The 16,220-nt window shown below is 45.7% G+C and overlaps 1 protein-coding gene across 3 annotated transcripts in view; it reads left to right on the forward strand.

Moving 5' to 3' along the window:
- vps13c (vacuolar protein sorting 13 homolog C) overlaps nucleotides 1-16,220 on the forward strand; it is a 339,126-nt gene that overhangs the window by 101,821 nt on the left and 221,085 nt on the right. For all 3 annotated transcript variants that reach the window (XM_085972079.1, XM_085972080.1, XM_085972081.1), the window contains 5 exons: nucleotides 831-973; nucleotides 5,673-5,865; nucleotides 10,209-10,323; nucleotides 10,531-10,667; nucleotides 13,336-13,465. In XM_085972079.1, the coding sequence (XP_085828205.1) occupies nucleotides 831-973; nucleotides 5,673-5,865; nucleotides 10,209-10,323; nucleotides 10,531-10,667; nucleotides 13,336-13,465 (718 nt within the window). The remainder of the gene's footprint in view (nucleotides 1-830; nucleotides 974-5,672; nucleotides 5,866-10,208; nucleotides 10,324-10,530; nucleotides 10,668-13,335; nucleotides 13,466-16,220) is intronic.

Consider the following 16,220-nt stretch of genomic DNA (forward strand, 5'->3'; position numbering starts at 1 on the left):
TGATGCCAGACCGAGAAAAAGTTTGGGCGAAGACAAACTTCAAAGAGCCTGGACCAAATTACACAGGCCTGAGGTGGACTTCCCTTACTGATGAGCAAGCTTGAGACTAAATAGGATTTGCCTGTTGATTCTAGAGTCAAGAGCAAAATTCTGTAATCAAAAAAAGTTATTGCCTGTGAGAGAGGGGGAAGGGAAAGGCCGGTTAAACAAACGGGTGGCTGCTGCTTCCAGAGGATGGGGTGACAGCATCAGGTTGCTTGAGGGGTGAAATAGAATTTACCTGAGGCAGCAGGAGACAGAGCTCTGAGTTCTCTCTGGTACTTGGAGGTTTCTAAAGAATTCACCACTTTGAAGGAGAAATTCACATTGAAGAGTTCATCTGGAACCTTCTTTTGAACTCCTCAACCCAATTCCCCCCTCCCCGCCCCCCCCCCCCCCCCCCCGCCTCCTTTCTAGCACTGAGGGGATTACTGAATTGTCCCATCATGGAGGGGGGACGTGGATAGCCCTTTGTGTAAGATATGCAAGATTGTGCCCATTAGACAGACTGTGGACTGTGCCTTTGAGAAGTAAGAACAGGACTTGGATCAACCTGTTCCATGAGAGATGAAATCCCAAAGTTTAAATTGCTCAGCAATAGAATAATAAGTTCTATTATCTTTTTCAGTGGTATCTCCTTATTTAAAATTGGCCGATATAATTTCTCAGCAATAGCCTTTCTGACTGTCGTGTTATGGCATGGGGTTTCTTCGCTTTGCTCTATGACTAGTGCAAATGGTTAGGTTGAATTTCAAGCGTTCTCATTTCCTATTATTGTTGATATCTTGCAGTACGTTGCTAATGTGATGAGCTTCAAGTTGGTCACTACCTCCATCACTATCCGAGAGGAACCCAATGTTCCAGAGATACTTAACGTGCAGATGATTGATCTGAGTACGAGCGTGTACCAGCGTCCTGGAGCAAAAGGTCTCAAGTAAGAGTTTCCTTTTTCTTGTCCGCATTAGATGGACGAAGCATCGCATGGTACAAGTGTATGCGTGATCTCCAACATAGAGTTTTCGGTTGAAGGGGGATGTTTCCAATTTCAATGGTGAGGTGGAACCTTGTGTCATGATGTGGGCAAATGATGTCACATTTTGCTCATCAACAGAAGGTTAAAACGCTTCCCAGCAATTTCACAGAAGCATCATCACCCCCTCCCCCCTCCTGTACTCTTACAGAGCTGTTCATTGGACGTATTGCTGTAATATCGTCGGGTTTCCTTCTGTTGAAGCTGCCTTTTTGATACTGCAAGGCAGATTTGGAATGTGCCATTGCTCAGAAGTAGCGTGACTTCAAAGCAGTGGTGCATCCTTGAATCTTGTGTATGTTCTGTTCGTCCCATTTGTGTTTTTTGCCAGCAAGGCCAGGACCTTTCCTATATCGGGGGAAAGACAGTAACAGTGGGCTAGGAGTTTCAACTCCAAAATGGCAACTTGATCTAATGCCAGAGGTGCCCATGGAAAGCCCTTCCTTCTTTGAGCTCTTGAGGTCACTGGCATAGTTTTGTTTACTTTTACAGGGTTGCCTCCAGCAGCTCTTCCATCGTGTAAATGGGATACGAGTCTGAGACCTACATAATGTCAGTTTTCTCTTAGGGTGGACTAGGCTAATTCTTAACTCTTAGTTGCAATTTATATGTGCCACTATATCAAATAACTATTAACTTGATGTGTATAGCTGGAGTTTGTTTTATTATTTCAGATTGCCAGGGACTGCCCCCAAGGTCCCTGGCTGCGGCCTCCTGCTGCTGCTGCTTTTCTTTCCTGACTGATTTTTAAAAATTCATTCATGTGATGTGGGTGTCACTGGCAAGGCCAGCATTTATTGCCCTCTAGAAGGTGGTGGTAAGCCGCCTCATTGAACCACTGCATCTTTGAGGTTGAAGGTTTTTCTAGCAGTTTGATACAACTGAATGGCTTGCTAGGCCATTTCAGAGGGCAATTAAGAGTCAACCAGATTGCTGCCGATCTGGAGTCACATATAGGCCAGACCAGGTAAGGACGGCAGATTCCTTCCCTAAAGGACATTTGTGAACCAGATGGGTTTTTACGACAGTCCGGTAGTTTCATGGTCCCCATTACTGATGCTGGCTTTTTATACCAGATTTATTTAATTTTTAAAAATTCATTCTTGGGGTGTGGGCGTTGCTAACAAGGCCAGCATTTATTATCCATCCCTAATTGCCCTTAAGAAGGTGGTGGTGAGCCGCCTTGAACCGCTGCGCTGTGAAGGTACTCCCATAGTGCTGTTAGGTAGGGAGTTCCAGGATTTTGACCCAGAGACGATGAAGGAACGGCGATATACTCCCAAGTCAGGATGATGTGTGACTTGGAGGGTAACCTGGAGGTGGTGGTGTTCCCATGCGCCTACTGCCCTTGTCGTTCTAGGTGGAAGAGGTCACGGGTTTGGGAGGTGCTGCCGAAGAAGCCTTGGCGAGTTGCTGCAGTGCATCTTGTAGATGGTACACACTGCACACGGTGCAACGGTGGTGGAGGGAGTGAATGTTCAAGGTGGTGGAGGGGGTGCCAATCAAGCGGGCTGCTTAGTCCTGGATGGTGTTGAGCTTCTTGAGTGTTGTTGGAGCTGCACTCATCCAGGCAAGTGGAGAGTATTCCATCACACTTCTGACTTGTGCCTTATAGATGGTATAAATGTAAGAAGTCACACGACACCAGGTTATAGTCCAACAGCTTTATTTGAAATCACAAGCTTTCGGAGCGCTGCTCCTTCTTCAGGTGAAGTGAAGAAGGAGCAGCACTTCGAAAGCTTGTGATTTCAAATAAAGCTGTTGGACTATAACCTGGTGTCGTGTGACTTCTTACATTTGTCCACCCCAGTCCAACTCCGGCATCTCCACACCATTATAGATGGTAGAAAAGGCTTTGGGGAGTGAGGAGGTGAGACACTTGCTGCAGAATACCCAGCCTCTGGCCTGCTCTTGTAGCCACAGTATTTGTGGCTAGTCCAGTTAGGTTTCTGGTCAGTGGTGACCCCCAGGGTGGTGTTGGTAATAAGAACATAAGAACATAAGAAATAGGAGCAGGAGTAGGCCAATCGGCCCCTCGAGCCTGCTCCGCCATTCAATAAGATCATGGCTGATCTGATCCTAACTGCCAATCCACTATCACTCATAGGGGATTTGGCGATAGTAATGCCGTTGAATGTCTGGGGTGGTGATTGGAATCTCTTCTGTTGGAGATAGTTTTTGGCCGGCACTTGTGTGGCGCGAATGTTACTGACTACTCATCAGCCCAAGCCTGAAGGTGGTCCAGGTCTTGCTGCATGCGGGCATGGACTGCTTCATCATCTGTGGAGTTGTGAATGGCGCTGAACACTGCGCAATCATCAGTGAACATCCCCGCGTCTGACCCTTATGTTGGAGGCAAGGCCATTGATGAAGCAGCTGAAGATGGTTGGGCCTAGGACACTGCCCTGAGGAACTCCTGCAGCGATGTCCTGGAGCTGTGATGATTGACCTCCAACAACCACAGCCAACTTCCTTTGTGCTAACTATGACTCCAGCCAGTGGAGAGTTTTCCCCCTGATTCCCATTGACTTAAATTTTACTAGGGCTCCTTGATGCCACACTCGGTCAAATGCTGCCGTGATGTCAAGGGCAGTCACTCTCACCTCACCTCTGGAATTCAGCATTTTCATCCATGTTTGGCCCAAGGTTGTAATGAGGTCTGGAGCCGAGTGGTCTTGGAACCCAAACTGGGCATCAGTGAGCAGGTTCTAGATGAGTATGTGCCGCTTGATAGCACTGTTGATGACACCTTCCATCACTTTGCTGATAATTGAGAGTAGACTGATGGGGCGGTGATTGGCTGGATTGGATTTGTCCTGCCTTTTGTGGACAGGACATACCTGGGCAGTTTCCCACATTGTCGGGTAGATGCCAGTGTTGTAGCTGTACTGGAACAGCTTGGGTAGAGGCACGGCTAGTTCTGGAGCACAAGCCTTCAGCACGACAGTCGGGATGTTGTCCGGGCCCACAGCCTTTGCTATATCCAGTGCGCTCAGCCGTTTCTTGATATCACATGGAGTGAATCGAATTGGCTGAAGGCTGGCTTCTGTGATGGTGGGGACCTTAGGAAGAGGCCGACATGGATCATCCACTCGGCACTTCTGACTGAAGATGGGTGCAAACGCTGCAGCCTTGTCTTTTGCACTCACATGCTGGGCTCCTCCATCCTTGATGTTCATGGAGCCTCCTCCTCGCGTTAGTTGTATAATGGTCCACCACCATTCACGACTGAATGTGGCAGGTCTGCAGCGCTTTTGATCTGATCCGTTAGTTGTGGAATCGCTTAGCCCTGTCTATAGCATGCTGCTTTGGCTGTTTAGCATGCATGTAGTCCTGTGTTGCAGCTTCCCCAGGTTGGCACCTCATTTTTAGGTATGCCTGGTGCTGCTCCTAGCACACTCTTCTGCACTCCACATTGAACCAGGGTTGGTCCCCTGGCTTGAAAATAACGCTAGAGTGAGGGATATGTCGGGCTATGAGTTTACAGATTGTGGTGGAATACAATTCTGCTGCTGCTGATGGCCCACAGCGCCTCATGGATACCCAATTTTGAGCTGCTAGATCTGTTCTGAATCTATCCCATTTAGCTCGGTGCTAGTGCCACACAACACGATGGAGGGTGTCCTCAGTGTAAAGAAGGGACTTCATCTCCACAAGGACTGTGCAGCCACCTCCTCTGGTGGGTCTGTCTTGCCGGTGGGACAGGACATACCCAGGGATGGTGATGGAGGAGTATCGGACATTGGCTGAAAGGTATGATTCTGTGCGCATGACTGTGTCAGGCTGTTGCTTGACTAGTCTGTGGGACAGCTCTCCCAATTTTTGCAAAAGTCCCCAGATGTTAGAGAGGAGGACTTTGCAGTGTCGACTAGGCTGGGTGTGCCTTTTGTCAAGTCTGAAGCTGGTGCTGAGGTCGATGCTGGGTGGCCTGTCTTTTTATTATTGCAGTTTGGTACAACTGAGTGGCTTGCTAGGCCAATTCAGAGGGCAGTTAAGAGTCAACCACATTGCTGTGGGTCTGGAGTTACATATAGGCCAGACCAGGTAAGGATGGCGGATTTCCTTCCCTAAAGGACATCAGTGAACCAGATGGATTTTAACGACAATCCGACAGTTTCATGGTCACCATTACTGATACTAGCTTTTTATTCCAGATTTATTTAATTAACTGAATTTAAATTCCCCAGCTGCCGTGGTGGGATTTGAACTCACGTCTCTGGATCATTAGTCCAGTTAATGGTCCAGTAACATAACCACGTCTCTGGATCATTAGTCCAGTTAATGGTCCAGTAACATAACCACTGTGCTACCGTTTCCAAGGAATGTGATGGCCAGGTCGTCAATTTGTCTGGCTGCCGGGCGGGAAACTGATCCCAAAAAATATATATAAGATCTGCCTTTAAGTTCGGCAGAACCACCGCGCCTCCTTTTTGACCTCCCCGCACCCTCTCCACCTCCTGTAAAGGTCGGGGCAGTTATGTAATTGACATAATTTCTTTCTGTCTTGATTCTCGGAAGCTGTAATTTGCCTGTAGGATTGTATGCTGTGCTGTTTGTTCGAAGTCTGGAAAAGCAAAAACATTTGTGTCTTTTTTTTTGGCAGAGTGGAGGCCAGACTAGAGCACTGGTACGTAACGGGTTTGAAACAACAGAATACAGTTCCATCTCTCATGGCTTCTGTCGGAGGCACAGAGTCCTCTTTGCTCAGTATCTGTTTTGAGATTAATCCAGAAGGAAGCAATGCAGATCAGCTGTTAAATATCCAATCTCAACCCGTGGAGCTGATTTATGATGCAGTAAGTATAGATTCTAATGCAGGTTGAAGTTGGTAATAGATTCCTCAAGTAAAAGAAAGCAAGACTTGAATTTATATAGCACCTTTCACATCCCAAAGCGCTTCAGTCAATTAAGCAATTTTGAAGTGCTGTCATTGTTGGAAAATAGAGCATCCAATGTACGCACAGCATGATCCCACAAACAGCGGTGCGATAAATGATCAGTTAATCTGTTTTGGTGGTGTTGGTTGAGGGATAAATGATGGCCAGAATGCCAGGAGAATTCCCCATCTCTGCTTTGAATAGTGCCATGAGATCTTTTACATCCATCTGAGAAGGCAAATGGGGCTTGGTTTAACATCTCATCTGAAAGACTGCACCCCCAACAGTGCTGCACTCCCTCAGTACTGCATTGGAGTGTCAGCCTAGATTATGTGCTCAAGTCTCCGGAATGGGGCTTGAACCCACGACATATTAACTCAGGTGACAGTGCTACCACAGAGCTGAGGTCAATACCTTGTATTTAAAATCTCTTGATCTTTGCGAAGCAGAAATATTTATCCTACTCTGATAATTCAGACTTCTGTTTGTTTGGTGGTCCATATGTTTTGATTTCTGTCAATAAGGAATTCCTTACTAGGTACTTGATGACTTATGTCTTCTTTCATGTTAGGATCCTTCTGTGTTCATGCCTCCATCAACATTGAAGTACAGCTCCCCAGTGACTTGATATGTGAAAGAACTGACTGGTTTGGTATTGAATAGCACAGATGAGAAAATCCCTGGATTGATCTCTGATCTGTGCTCAGTTAACTCTTCCTTTTGACTCCACCCCCACTTTACTGCTGGCCACCCGATTGCCCTTCCTCACCCTCATGCTAGGTGATATTTTAAATGGTTCTTTCTCCTAAGACACTGCCTCCCCCTTCCTTTCAAAACAGCTGTCATCATTAACTCCTCAACAAAAAAAACACCCTCGATTGCTCTGTTCTTGCAAACTACCACCCATCCCAAATCTCCCTCTCCTCCCCGAAGTCCTTGAACATGTTACCTCCCAAATCTGTGTCCATCTTTCCTGCAACTCCTTGTTTTAATCTCTGCAGTCTGGTTTCCACCACTGCCACAGCACCAAAAAGGCCCTAATCTAAGTCACAAACGACATCCTTCATGACTATGGTGCATTATCCCTGCTCCTTGACCTCTCTGCACCCTTTAACAGTCGACTGCACCATCCTTGTCCAACGCCTCTGCTCCGTTGTCCAGCTCAGTAGGACTGTCCTTATTTGGCTCCATCTTACCGATATGATTTCAGCATGAATTTGTGAAGGGTAGGTCATGTATGACTAATATAAAGGAAACTTTGTGATATCTGGCACAGACGGGACCGGCGTGTTGCTGATCTATCAAAACTGCCGGACATACAAAGTTAATGTTGAAGCATACGGAGGTTTTCATCTCCGTATCTGACAACAAACACTGTTGCTTAGCAACAGCTTCTAAAGAGTCGGCTGCAGCTGCAAGCGTCTCTAGCTGAAGCTGTTGCTATAGCTACAGACCTTGCAGTGCCTGACTGGGGGGGAAAAAAAAAGAACGAGAACTAAAAAAAAACTTTTTGAAAACGGCTCCTGATTTTTGCCGTTAGATCGAGTATTCCGGACATACAACCTCTGAATAAACCAAAGTTTCCTGTAGTTGCATTTTTGAGGAGGCCACTAACTAAAGTGGATAGGGGACTGTCTTATAGATGTTGCCTATATGGATTTGAAGAAGGCATTTGTAAGGTTCCGCACAAAAGATTATTAGCAAAATTGGCAGTGCAAGGAATTGGAGACAGCCTTGTGACATGGGTTGGTAATTGGTTGGGGAGAGATAAAGGGAGCATAGTGTGATTGGTGGAATGTGACTAGTGGTGTTCGCCAGGGATTTCCACCACATATCAATGATGTGGATGAAGGAATAGAGAGTTGTATATCCAAGTTTGGAGATGAAACTAAATTGGGAGGCCTAGTTAAGATGTGTAAATGGAAGCAGAAAGTTACAAAGTGACATAGATGATTGAGTGGGCAAAACTGTTAGATAGGAGTTCAATTTGAGTAAATATAAGGTAATCCACTTGGGATCCAAGAAAGACAAATCAGAATATTTTCTAAATGGCAAGAGACTAGAAACTGTAGAGGAGCGAAGGGACACAAATCACTAAAAGCTAGTGTACAGGTGCAAAAAGTAATCAGAGAGGCTAATGAAATGTTGGCCTTTACCTCGAGGGGCTTGGAATACAGAAGTGAGGAAATGACGCTGCAGTTGTGCAAAACTTCGGTCAGATCCCATCTGGGCTATTGCGTTCAGTTTTGGGCACCGCACCTTCGGGAAAGATATATTAGCCTTGGTGGGAGTACAGTGCAGATTCAACAGCATGCTATCAGGGCTTAATGGGTCAAATCATGAAGGCAGGTTGCACTATCTAGGTTTGTATTCCTTTGAGATTAGAAGGTTGAGGGGTAATTTTTATCGAGGTGTATAAAATGATCAAGGGATGCGATAGGATAGATACAGAGAAACGATTTCTTCTAATGAGGAAATCCAGAACAAGTGGCATAATCTTAATTAGAGGTAGGTCATTCGGGAGTGAAATCGGAAAGCATTTTTTCACAAACGGTCGTGTAAATGTGGAATTCTGTCCCCCAGAAGGCTGTGGATGCTGTGCCGACTGAGATTGACAGATTGTTGTTGGGTAACGGGATCAATGGATGTGGAGCAAAGGCAGGTTAATGGAGTTGAGGTACAGATTCGCCATGATCGAATTGAATGGTGGAACAGGCTCAAGGGGTGGAATGGCCAACTCCTGTACCGATGTTCCAGTGCGTCCCAGGCAATTGCATCTCTTCCTGCCCCCCCTGGCCTCGCACTGTTACTTTTGGAGTCTCCCACATCTACCCTCAGCTTTCTCATTTTAATCTACATGTTTCCTTTGGCAGCATCAAATGCAGACATGGGGTCAGCTCCCACATGTACGCTGACAACACCCAGATCGACCTCTCCTGTACTTCTCTCAACCCCGCCACTGCATCTGTGTATCCTGCCTTGGATGAACTGCCATTTCCTCCATTTAAACATTAGGAAGAACAAAGTGATCGTCTTCAGCCCCAAATTCCATTCTCTCAACACAAATTGTATCTCTTTCCCCCCCCCCCCCCCCCCGCCCTCTGGCTAAACCAGACTGTTTGCATCCATAACGTCGTTTTCAATCTGGAGCTGAGCGACCGCCATCATATCCTCTCCATCACAAACACGGCCTGTTTCCATCTCGAACATTGCCCGCCTCTGCCTCAGCACATCTGCTGCTGGAATCTTCATCCATGCCGTTGTCACCTCCGGACTGTGCTTTAATGGCTGGCTTCCCATCCTCCACCCTCTCTAAACTTCAGCTCATTCAAAACTCTGCTGTCCAGATTCTGTCCTGCATCAAGCCCCACTCATCCATTCTCCCTGCCCTCGCTAGGCGATGTACGATTTTGATGAGTTATGGAGTTGGGTAGACAAAAGGTAAATAAAGATTAATGCCAGCCAATGTAAGGTATTGAGTGAGAATAAATGAACAATGAAGGGACATAATGAGTTAATAGAAATAGCATAGGGAGACTTATTTCATGGAGTGAAACCTGGCGGGAACGGTAGACTTGTCACTTGCAATGCTGAGCCAGTGGAAAAATGATTCTTAAAACAAATAGTGTTGGGATACGTCGCCAGAACAGTGTATACATCTACAGGGTTACGCTGAGGCTTCAGACTGGACATACCTGGCAAACTCTGTATAGTTCTGGTCATCACACTTCAAAAATGACATGCCTACATTTTGAGGGGTTACAGAGAATAGCAACGAGAATGATCCCAAGTATAAAAGAGATGAGCTGAGAAACAAGGTTCGAGGAGCTTCAAACTATACTCCCGAGAACAATGGTTAAGAGAGAACTTCACTGGGTTGTATAAAGTATTAAATGGTTTTGGTAAAGTGAACGCTTCACTTTAAGATAAATTAGCTCAGAGAATATGTACATTTAAATTACTGAAAAATAAATTGCAACTGACATATGCAGGGATTATTTTTACCCAGAGAATGGGTAAAGTAAATTAAAGTAGAGTCAAAGATATTAGGAGTGCTCAGAATGCAGTTGGATGCAAAACTGGGTGAGTTAAGGGCACTAGAAAGATGAGCATTGATAGACATTTTCTTATCCTAGAGTTTTTAATTTACTGGGTTTTTTAATACCTGGTGTGTCCTGTAGAGGTTCATTTTAAACCGTGTTTTTCCTCTGCTGCCTCAGATTATTGGAAATAAAACGAGTGCATCTCCTTTCCTTTTGCAGCAAACAATAAACAGTTTGGTGGAGTTTTTCCAGACTAACCGAGGACTCGATCTTGAACAGCTGACTTCAGCCACTTTGCTGAAGTTGGAGGAAATCAAAGAAAAGACGGCAACAGGTAAAAGTCTGAAATGTATAAAAGTGAAATAACTTCAAGCTTAAACAAATAACAGCCTCAATTGAACCCTTTTACACCTAATTTAATCTAAACATGATGTTTCTCAATTTTAAACACTTTCTGAATTTTGTAATAAGTAATGCCCCTGTTGTTCCAAGTTTTAATGATATTTACAATATAACTGTTTGCTTAAAAATATTTCCCTAGGTCTGTCCTACGTTATTGCAACACGTAAAACCTTGGATCTCCGAATCAACATTAAACCGTCCTACCTTGTGGTTCCACAGACTGGCTTCTATGATGTCAATTCAAACTTACTGATTCTGGACTTTGGAAGTTTACAGGTATCTCAATAGATGGTTATTATCAAAGCTCTTTGTAGAGGATTGTTAACCTCAGTAGGATGCACAGGATTTTGCAGTTCACCCAAGTTGAATCTTTTAATAACCTACAAACCTGAAGATGTAACTTGTGTAACATAGACTTAGGACTGAGGTCAGAGCATGTGGAGTCAGGGGACTAGTTGCAGAATGGCTAGCAAACTGGCTACAGAGCAGAAAACAGAATAGGTGTTTAAGGTATTCAGTCAGACTGACATAAGCTGGGAAGTGATGCTCCATAGGGATCAGTCCCGAGACCACTGTTGTTCACTATTTACAGAAAGGATTTGTGTTGAGGAATCGGAAGTACAATATCAAAATTTGCAGAAAACTTCAAATTGGGTAATATAGTTAATACAGAGGAGGACTGCGACATTATAGGAAGACATTAACATCCTTGCAGAATGGGCATGTAAATGGCAAATTAATTTCAATATAGATAAGTGGGAGGTGGTAGAAGGAATAAGGAGGCCACCTACCCCTTGGAAAATAAGGGGGAAAAATTCGGTTGCTTTGTGCCTCCCGTTAGCGCCCTAAGAGGGCGCAAAGCAACTAGCGCCTAGGCGCGGCGCCTCCCGTGAAATTCAGCGGGAGGTTAGCGGTGGCGGTAACCGTTGGGCAATGACGCCATAGCCGTGCGCAGCGCCCCGGCCACGATCTTTGGTAGCGCCCCCTGACTTACCGCCGGACGCTATGTCTGACGGAGTCAGGGGGGCCGACCTGCGGCCGGCGCGGCACTAATTAAAGGCGAGGTGCCGGATGGCCATTTTTGTTGCTGGCTGTTTGCCAGCACCTGCCCCCGTTGCCGTCCCTGGCCTTCCGAGAAGCCCCCCACCCCCCCCCCCCCCCTGCGGAGTGCCAACTACTCTCCATGAGCCCGGCACTTCTCTTGAGTGCCGGGCTCTTTTGCCGGCACTCCGCTCCCTGGTGGCCCCGCCCGAGTCGTGCTGCGCAAGGCCCCTCCCCTTTAAGTAGGCGAGGAAGGCCTGTAGCACCGCGGTGTGGCGTGCCGCAATATTCCTCTTGGGGCGCTACTGATGAATTTCGGCCGTGGGGGCGCTAATTTTTTCACGCGCTAAAAGCACTATTTCAAATCATTAAAAATAGCAACGCAGTTTAATAAAGCCATAAAAAGTACTAACAAAGCACTTGGGTTCATTTCTAATTCAAAAGCAGAGACGTTATGTTAAACTTAAATAGAATCTTGGTTAGACCACACCGAGCGTACTGTTCACAATTCTGGTCGCCATATTACAAAAAGGATACAGAAGCACTGGAGACAGTGTAAGAAAGATTTACAAAGATGATACCAGAACTGAGGGGGTACAACTATCAGGAAAGACGGAACAGGCTAGGGCTCTTTTCTCTCGATAAGAGGTGACCTGATAGAGGTCTTTAATATTATGACCGGGTTCAATAGGGTAGACGTAGAGAAGACTCCAAAACTAGGAGCCAAAATATGATCGTCACTAATCAATCCATATTCAGTAATTCAGGAGAAACTTCTTCACATAGAATTACACTGTATTTACAGCACAAGAACAGGCGATTTGGCACAACTGGTCTGTGCCGGTGTTTATGCTCCGCACGAGCCTCCTCCCACCTTACTTCATCTAACCCCATCAACATATAACCTTCTGTTCTTTCCTCGTGCTTATCTGTCTTCCCCTTAAAGGCATCTACGCTATTCGCCTCCACTACTCCCTGTGGTAGCGAGTTCCACATTCTAACCACTTTGGGTAAAGAAGTTTCTTCTGAGTTCCTTATTGGATTTATTAGTGACTATCTTTTATACTTATGACACCTAGTTTTGGACTCCCCCACAAGGTAGCCGTTGGAATCATGAAAAGTCAATCCTGGCTGATTACATAGCAGTACCCCGTGGGTGCTAACCTCTCGTCATCTTTCAGTAAGTAGTGCAGACACCCTTTAACACAGGAATAGTTGTGGTAAGACTAAAAGATGTCTTTTTTTGAAAATATGAACAATTCCTTTCCATGATGAAAGTCGGCCACCACAGAGGTAAATTATAAATTTATGTCAAGAGGTCAGCTTGGTCAGTGCATTGGTAATCTCAGCTGTGTCATTGGAGGAATTACCAAGCAGAAATTAGATACCAGCCACACAAAGGAAGGGAAAATTATCGGGAGCGTCACAAGCTGCTCCCACACACTACCTCATAGCTGATTCAGAGCAGTTTAGGCCGAGATGTGGGAGCAGGCCTCAGCTGCTTGTGGTGCGTGGCATGGGGAGACTGGAAAGCAGCAACAACAATTTTTAAAAAGGTCTCTTGTTTTCATTTTAAAGAAAAGAATTGGCGATTTCTAACCGGTCCAACAGTAAATGCTGTGTTTTAAGTAGGTTAGAGCTGCCTTGAATCAACTTGAGCGGAGCGGGATTAGTTTCTTCCTAGGTGCAGATAAGCAACCTTATTGACTTGTTTAACTGCTGACATTTATCACAGGTGGTGGTGTAGACTGGATGGGTTTAAGTGGTTGTTAAAGCCTTGCACCAACAAAAAATGCCAATCAGCTGTTTTGTGCTCCATGCAGAGAGCTCACATCCTTCACATTCTCTTGGATCTGACAAATATAACAAATCATGTACAAGTTACACATTTACCTTTCTGTAGTTAAACAGCATTGACCACAATGACCAGAAAGCAACATCCCCAATTTTATCATTGGAGGAAATTCTGGAGCGAGCCTATGAAAAATTTGATGTGGAGCTTCGAAGTGTTCAGCTTTTGTTCAGTAAACCAGGTACAGTTTTTAACTTTCTCTATATTTTAAAATGAACTTTCCCCTTCCTTTGTTTTTCTGCCCCCACTTCAGAATGCTCGACAGAGTGCTCTGTCTCAAGTTTTACATGGCTGAGTCGAGAGTCTGCTTCCCCGAGACATTTGGGTGGTGGTGTCGGCTGTGGCTCCGTGGGCAGCGCACTCTCCTCCTGGGCCAGAAGCTTGTGGGCTCAAGCCCCACTCCAGAGACTTGAACACGTAATCTAGGCTGACGCTCAAGTGCGGTACTGAGGGGAATGCTGCATTGTTGGAGGTCTTTCAGCTGAGCTGTTAAACCGAGGCCCCCTCGGGTGAATGTAAAAGATCCCATGGCACTATTTCAAAGAGCTGCAGGGCAGTTCTTACCAGTGTCCTGGCCAATATTTATCTCTCAACCAACATCATTAAAACATTATCTGATCATTATCACATTGCAGTTTCTGGGACACTGCTGTGTGCAAATTGGCTGCTGCGTTTCCTACATTCTATGACTACACTTCATAACATAAGAACATAAGGAATAGGAGTAGGCCGTTTGGCCCTTCGAGCCTGCTCCGCCATTCAATAAGATCATGGCTGATCTTCTACCTCATCTCCACTTTCCTGCACTAACCCCATAATCCCTTGATTCCTTAATATTCAAAAATCTATCGATCTCTATCTTGAATATACTCAACTCCACAGCCCTCGAGTAGAGAATTCCAAAGATTCACCACCCTCTGAGTGAAGAAATTTCTCTTCATCTCAGTCCTAAATGGCCGACTCCTTATTCTGAGACTGTGACCCCTGGTTCTAGATTCCCCAGTCAGGGGAAACACCCTCCCTGCATCTACCCTGTCAAGCCCTGTAAGAAATTTGTATGTTTCAATGAGATCACCTCTCATTCTTCAAAACTCTAGCGAATATAGGCCTAGTCTACTCAATCTCTCCTCATAGAACAATCCCCCCATCCCAGGAACCAGTCTGGTGAACCTTCATTGCACTCCCTCGATGGCAAGTATATCCTTCCTTAGCTAAGGAGACCAAAACTGTAGGTATGGTCTCATCAGGGCCCTATATAATTGCAGTAAGTTGTCTTTACTCTTATACTCAAATCCTTTTGTAATAAAGGCTAACATACCATTTGCTTTCCTAATTGCTTGCTGTACCTGCATGTTAACTTTCAGTGATTCGTGTACAAGGACACCCAGGTCCCTCTGAACACCAACATTTCCCAATCTCTCACCATTTAAAAAATACTCTGCTTTACTATTTTTCCTACCAGTGGATAACTTTACATTTCTCCACATTATATTCCATTTGCCATGTTCTTGCCCACTCACTTAACCTGTCTATATCCCCTTGAAGCCTCCTTGCATCCTCCTCACAACTTACATTCCCACCCAGCTTTGGATCATCAGCAAACTTGAATATATTACATTTGGTCACCTCATCCATTCATAGAAAGTACTTCATTGGCTGCAAAGGTTGTGAAAGGTGTTGGCCTTTTTGTGGAAAGGGGTTGCTTGGATTCCAAACCTTCTCGGTGTCTCCGTACTGAAAATGTTAGCTCTAGAAGGCTAGCATGTAATGAATGTGGAGTGTGATTGTAGAATCAACTTATTAATAATGATAGTACTAAGTGCCAGAAAGAAGCATACTAATTCTTTAATTCACATTACTTTCTGAAAAATGGAACTATTGTTTTCTTGGGGTAGAAATCCTATTGCACTGATTTTCATAGTGTTACAGGTTGGATGCCATGGCTTTTCACTTGTTCTGTTAAAACACAATGGGGGAGAAATTGAGTATCGCCCCGTTTGGGGCGCCAGCCTCGCCAGGGCGCTAAAAGTAGCGCCCCGGAAGCATTCACGGCCGCCCGCGGGAAATTGAGTGGTAGCGCCCCAAAGGGAAGCGTGGCGCTACTGGAGGCGCCCCGCATCCCTCTTGGGGCGCTGCGACTGAATATCATGGCGCAACGTGCCGCTGCGGCACGTCGCGCTGCGGTATTGCAGGCCTTCCTCCCCTTCTTAAAGGGGAGGGGCCTTGTGCAGCGCGATCTGGGGCCCAGCTGGGCCCCCGAGGATCAGGAGTGCAGGCAAAAGAGCCCGGCACCAAAGAGGAGTGCCGGGCTCTTGGAACGAAGCCATCACTCCGCGGGGGGTCACTAATCAGAGGCCTCGTTGGTGGTGATGAGCTTATTGAACCATTCCAATTGTGCTTGTAGGACAAACTCAGTCCCTAACACTGGCCCATGTCAATGCCTCAGTGCCAACCAATCAGGGAACAATAGAAGGATTGGCTAGCACACAAAGCCAACCCATCCCAAGCAGCACCAATGAAGGTGATAACCACAGCAAGCCCCTCTTGTCCCAGCTTGGTCCAGTGCAGAGAAAATGTTGTGAATGCCAAAGTGTCAACAGCACCAAATTAACCAACGTCGACCCTACACGAGACTTGGTCTTGGAAGCCAGCATAGGATTGGACTCGACATTTGAATTGCTGGATTAAATCGAAGTCTCAGCAATGCCAGGCAGAACCAATGATGATGGCAAGACATATTTGTTCACGCTGCTCGAAAATTAGCTCAAACTACTGAAGTTCTTCATGCCAGATTCAGACAGGAGAATGAAGACAACAATTCTGATAGGCTAAACCAAGACATTTCAAGGACAGACCTACATCAGCGACTGCTGCCATTCCTTTCATCAATTGTAAAGCCATGGTCACATTTATAACAAGGTTTGGATACCTATTCA

The sequence above is a fragment of the Somniosus microcephalus genome, chromosome 32 (genome assembly GCF_052327205.1).
Source record: "Somniosus microcephalus isolate GS21.2 chromosome 32, FLI_Smic_1.0, whole genome shotgun sequence".
Taxonomy (NCBI): domain Eukaryota; kingdom Metazoa; phylum Chordata; class Chondrichthyes; order Squaliformes; family Somniosidae; genus Somniosus; species Somniosus microcephalus.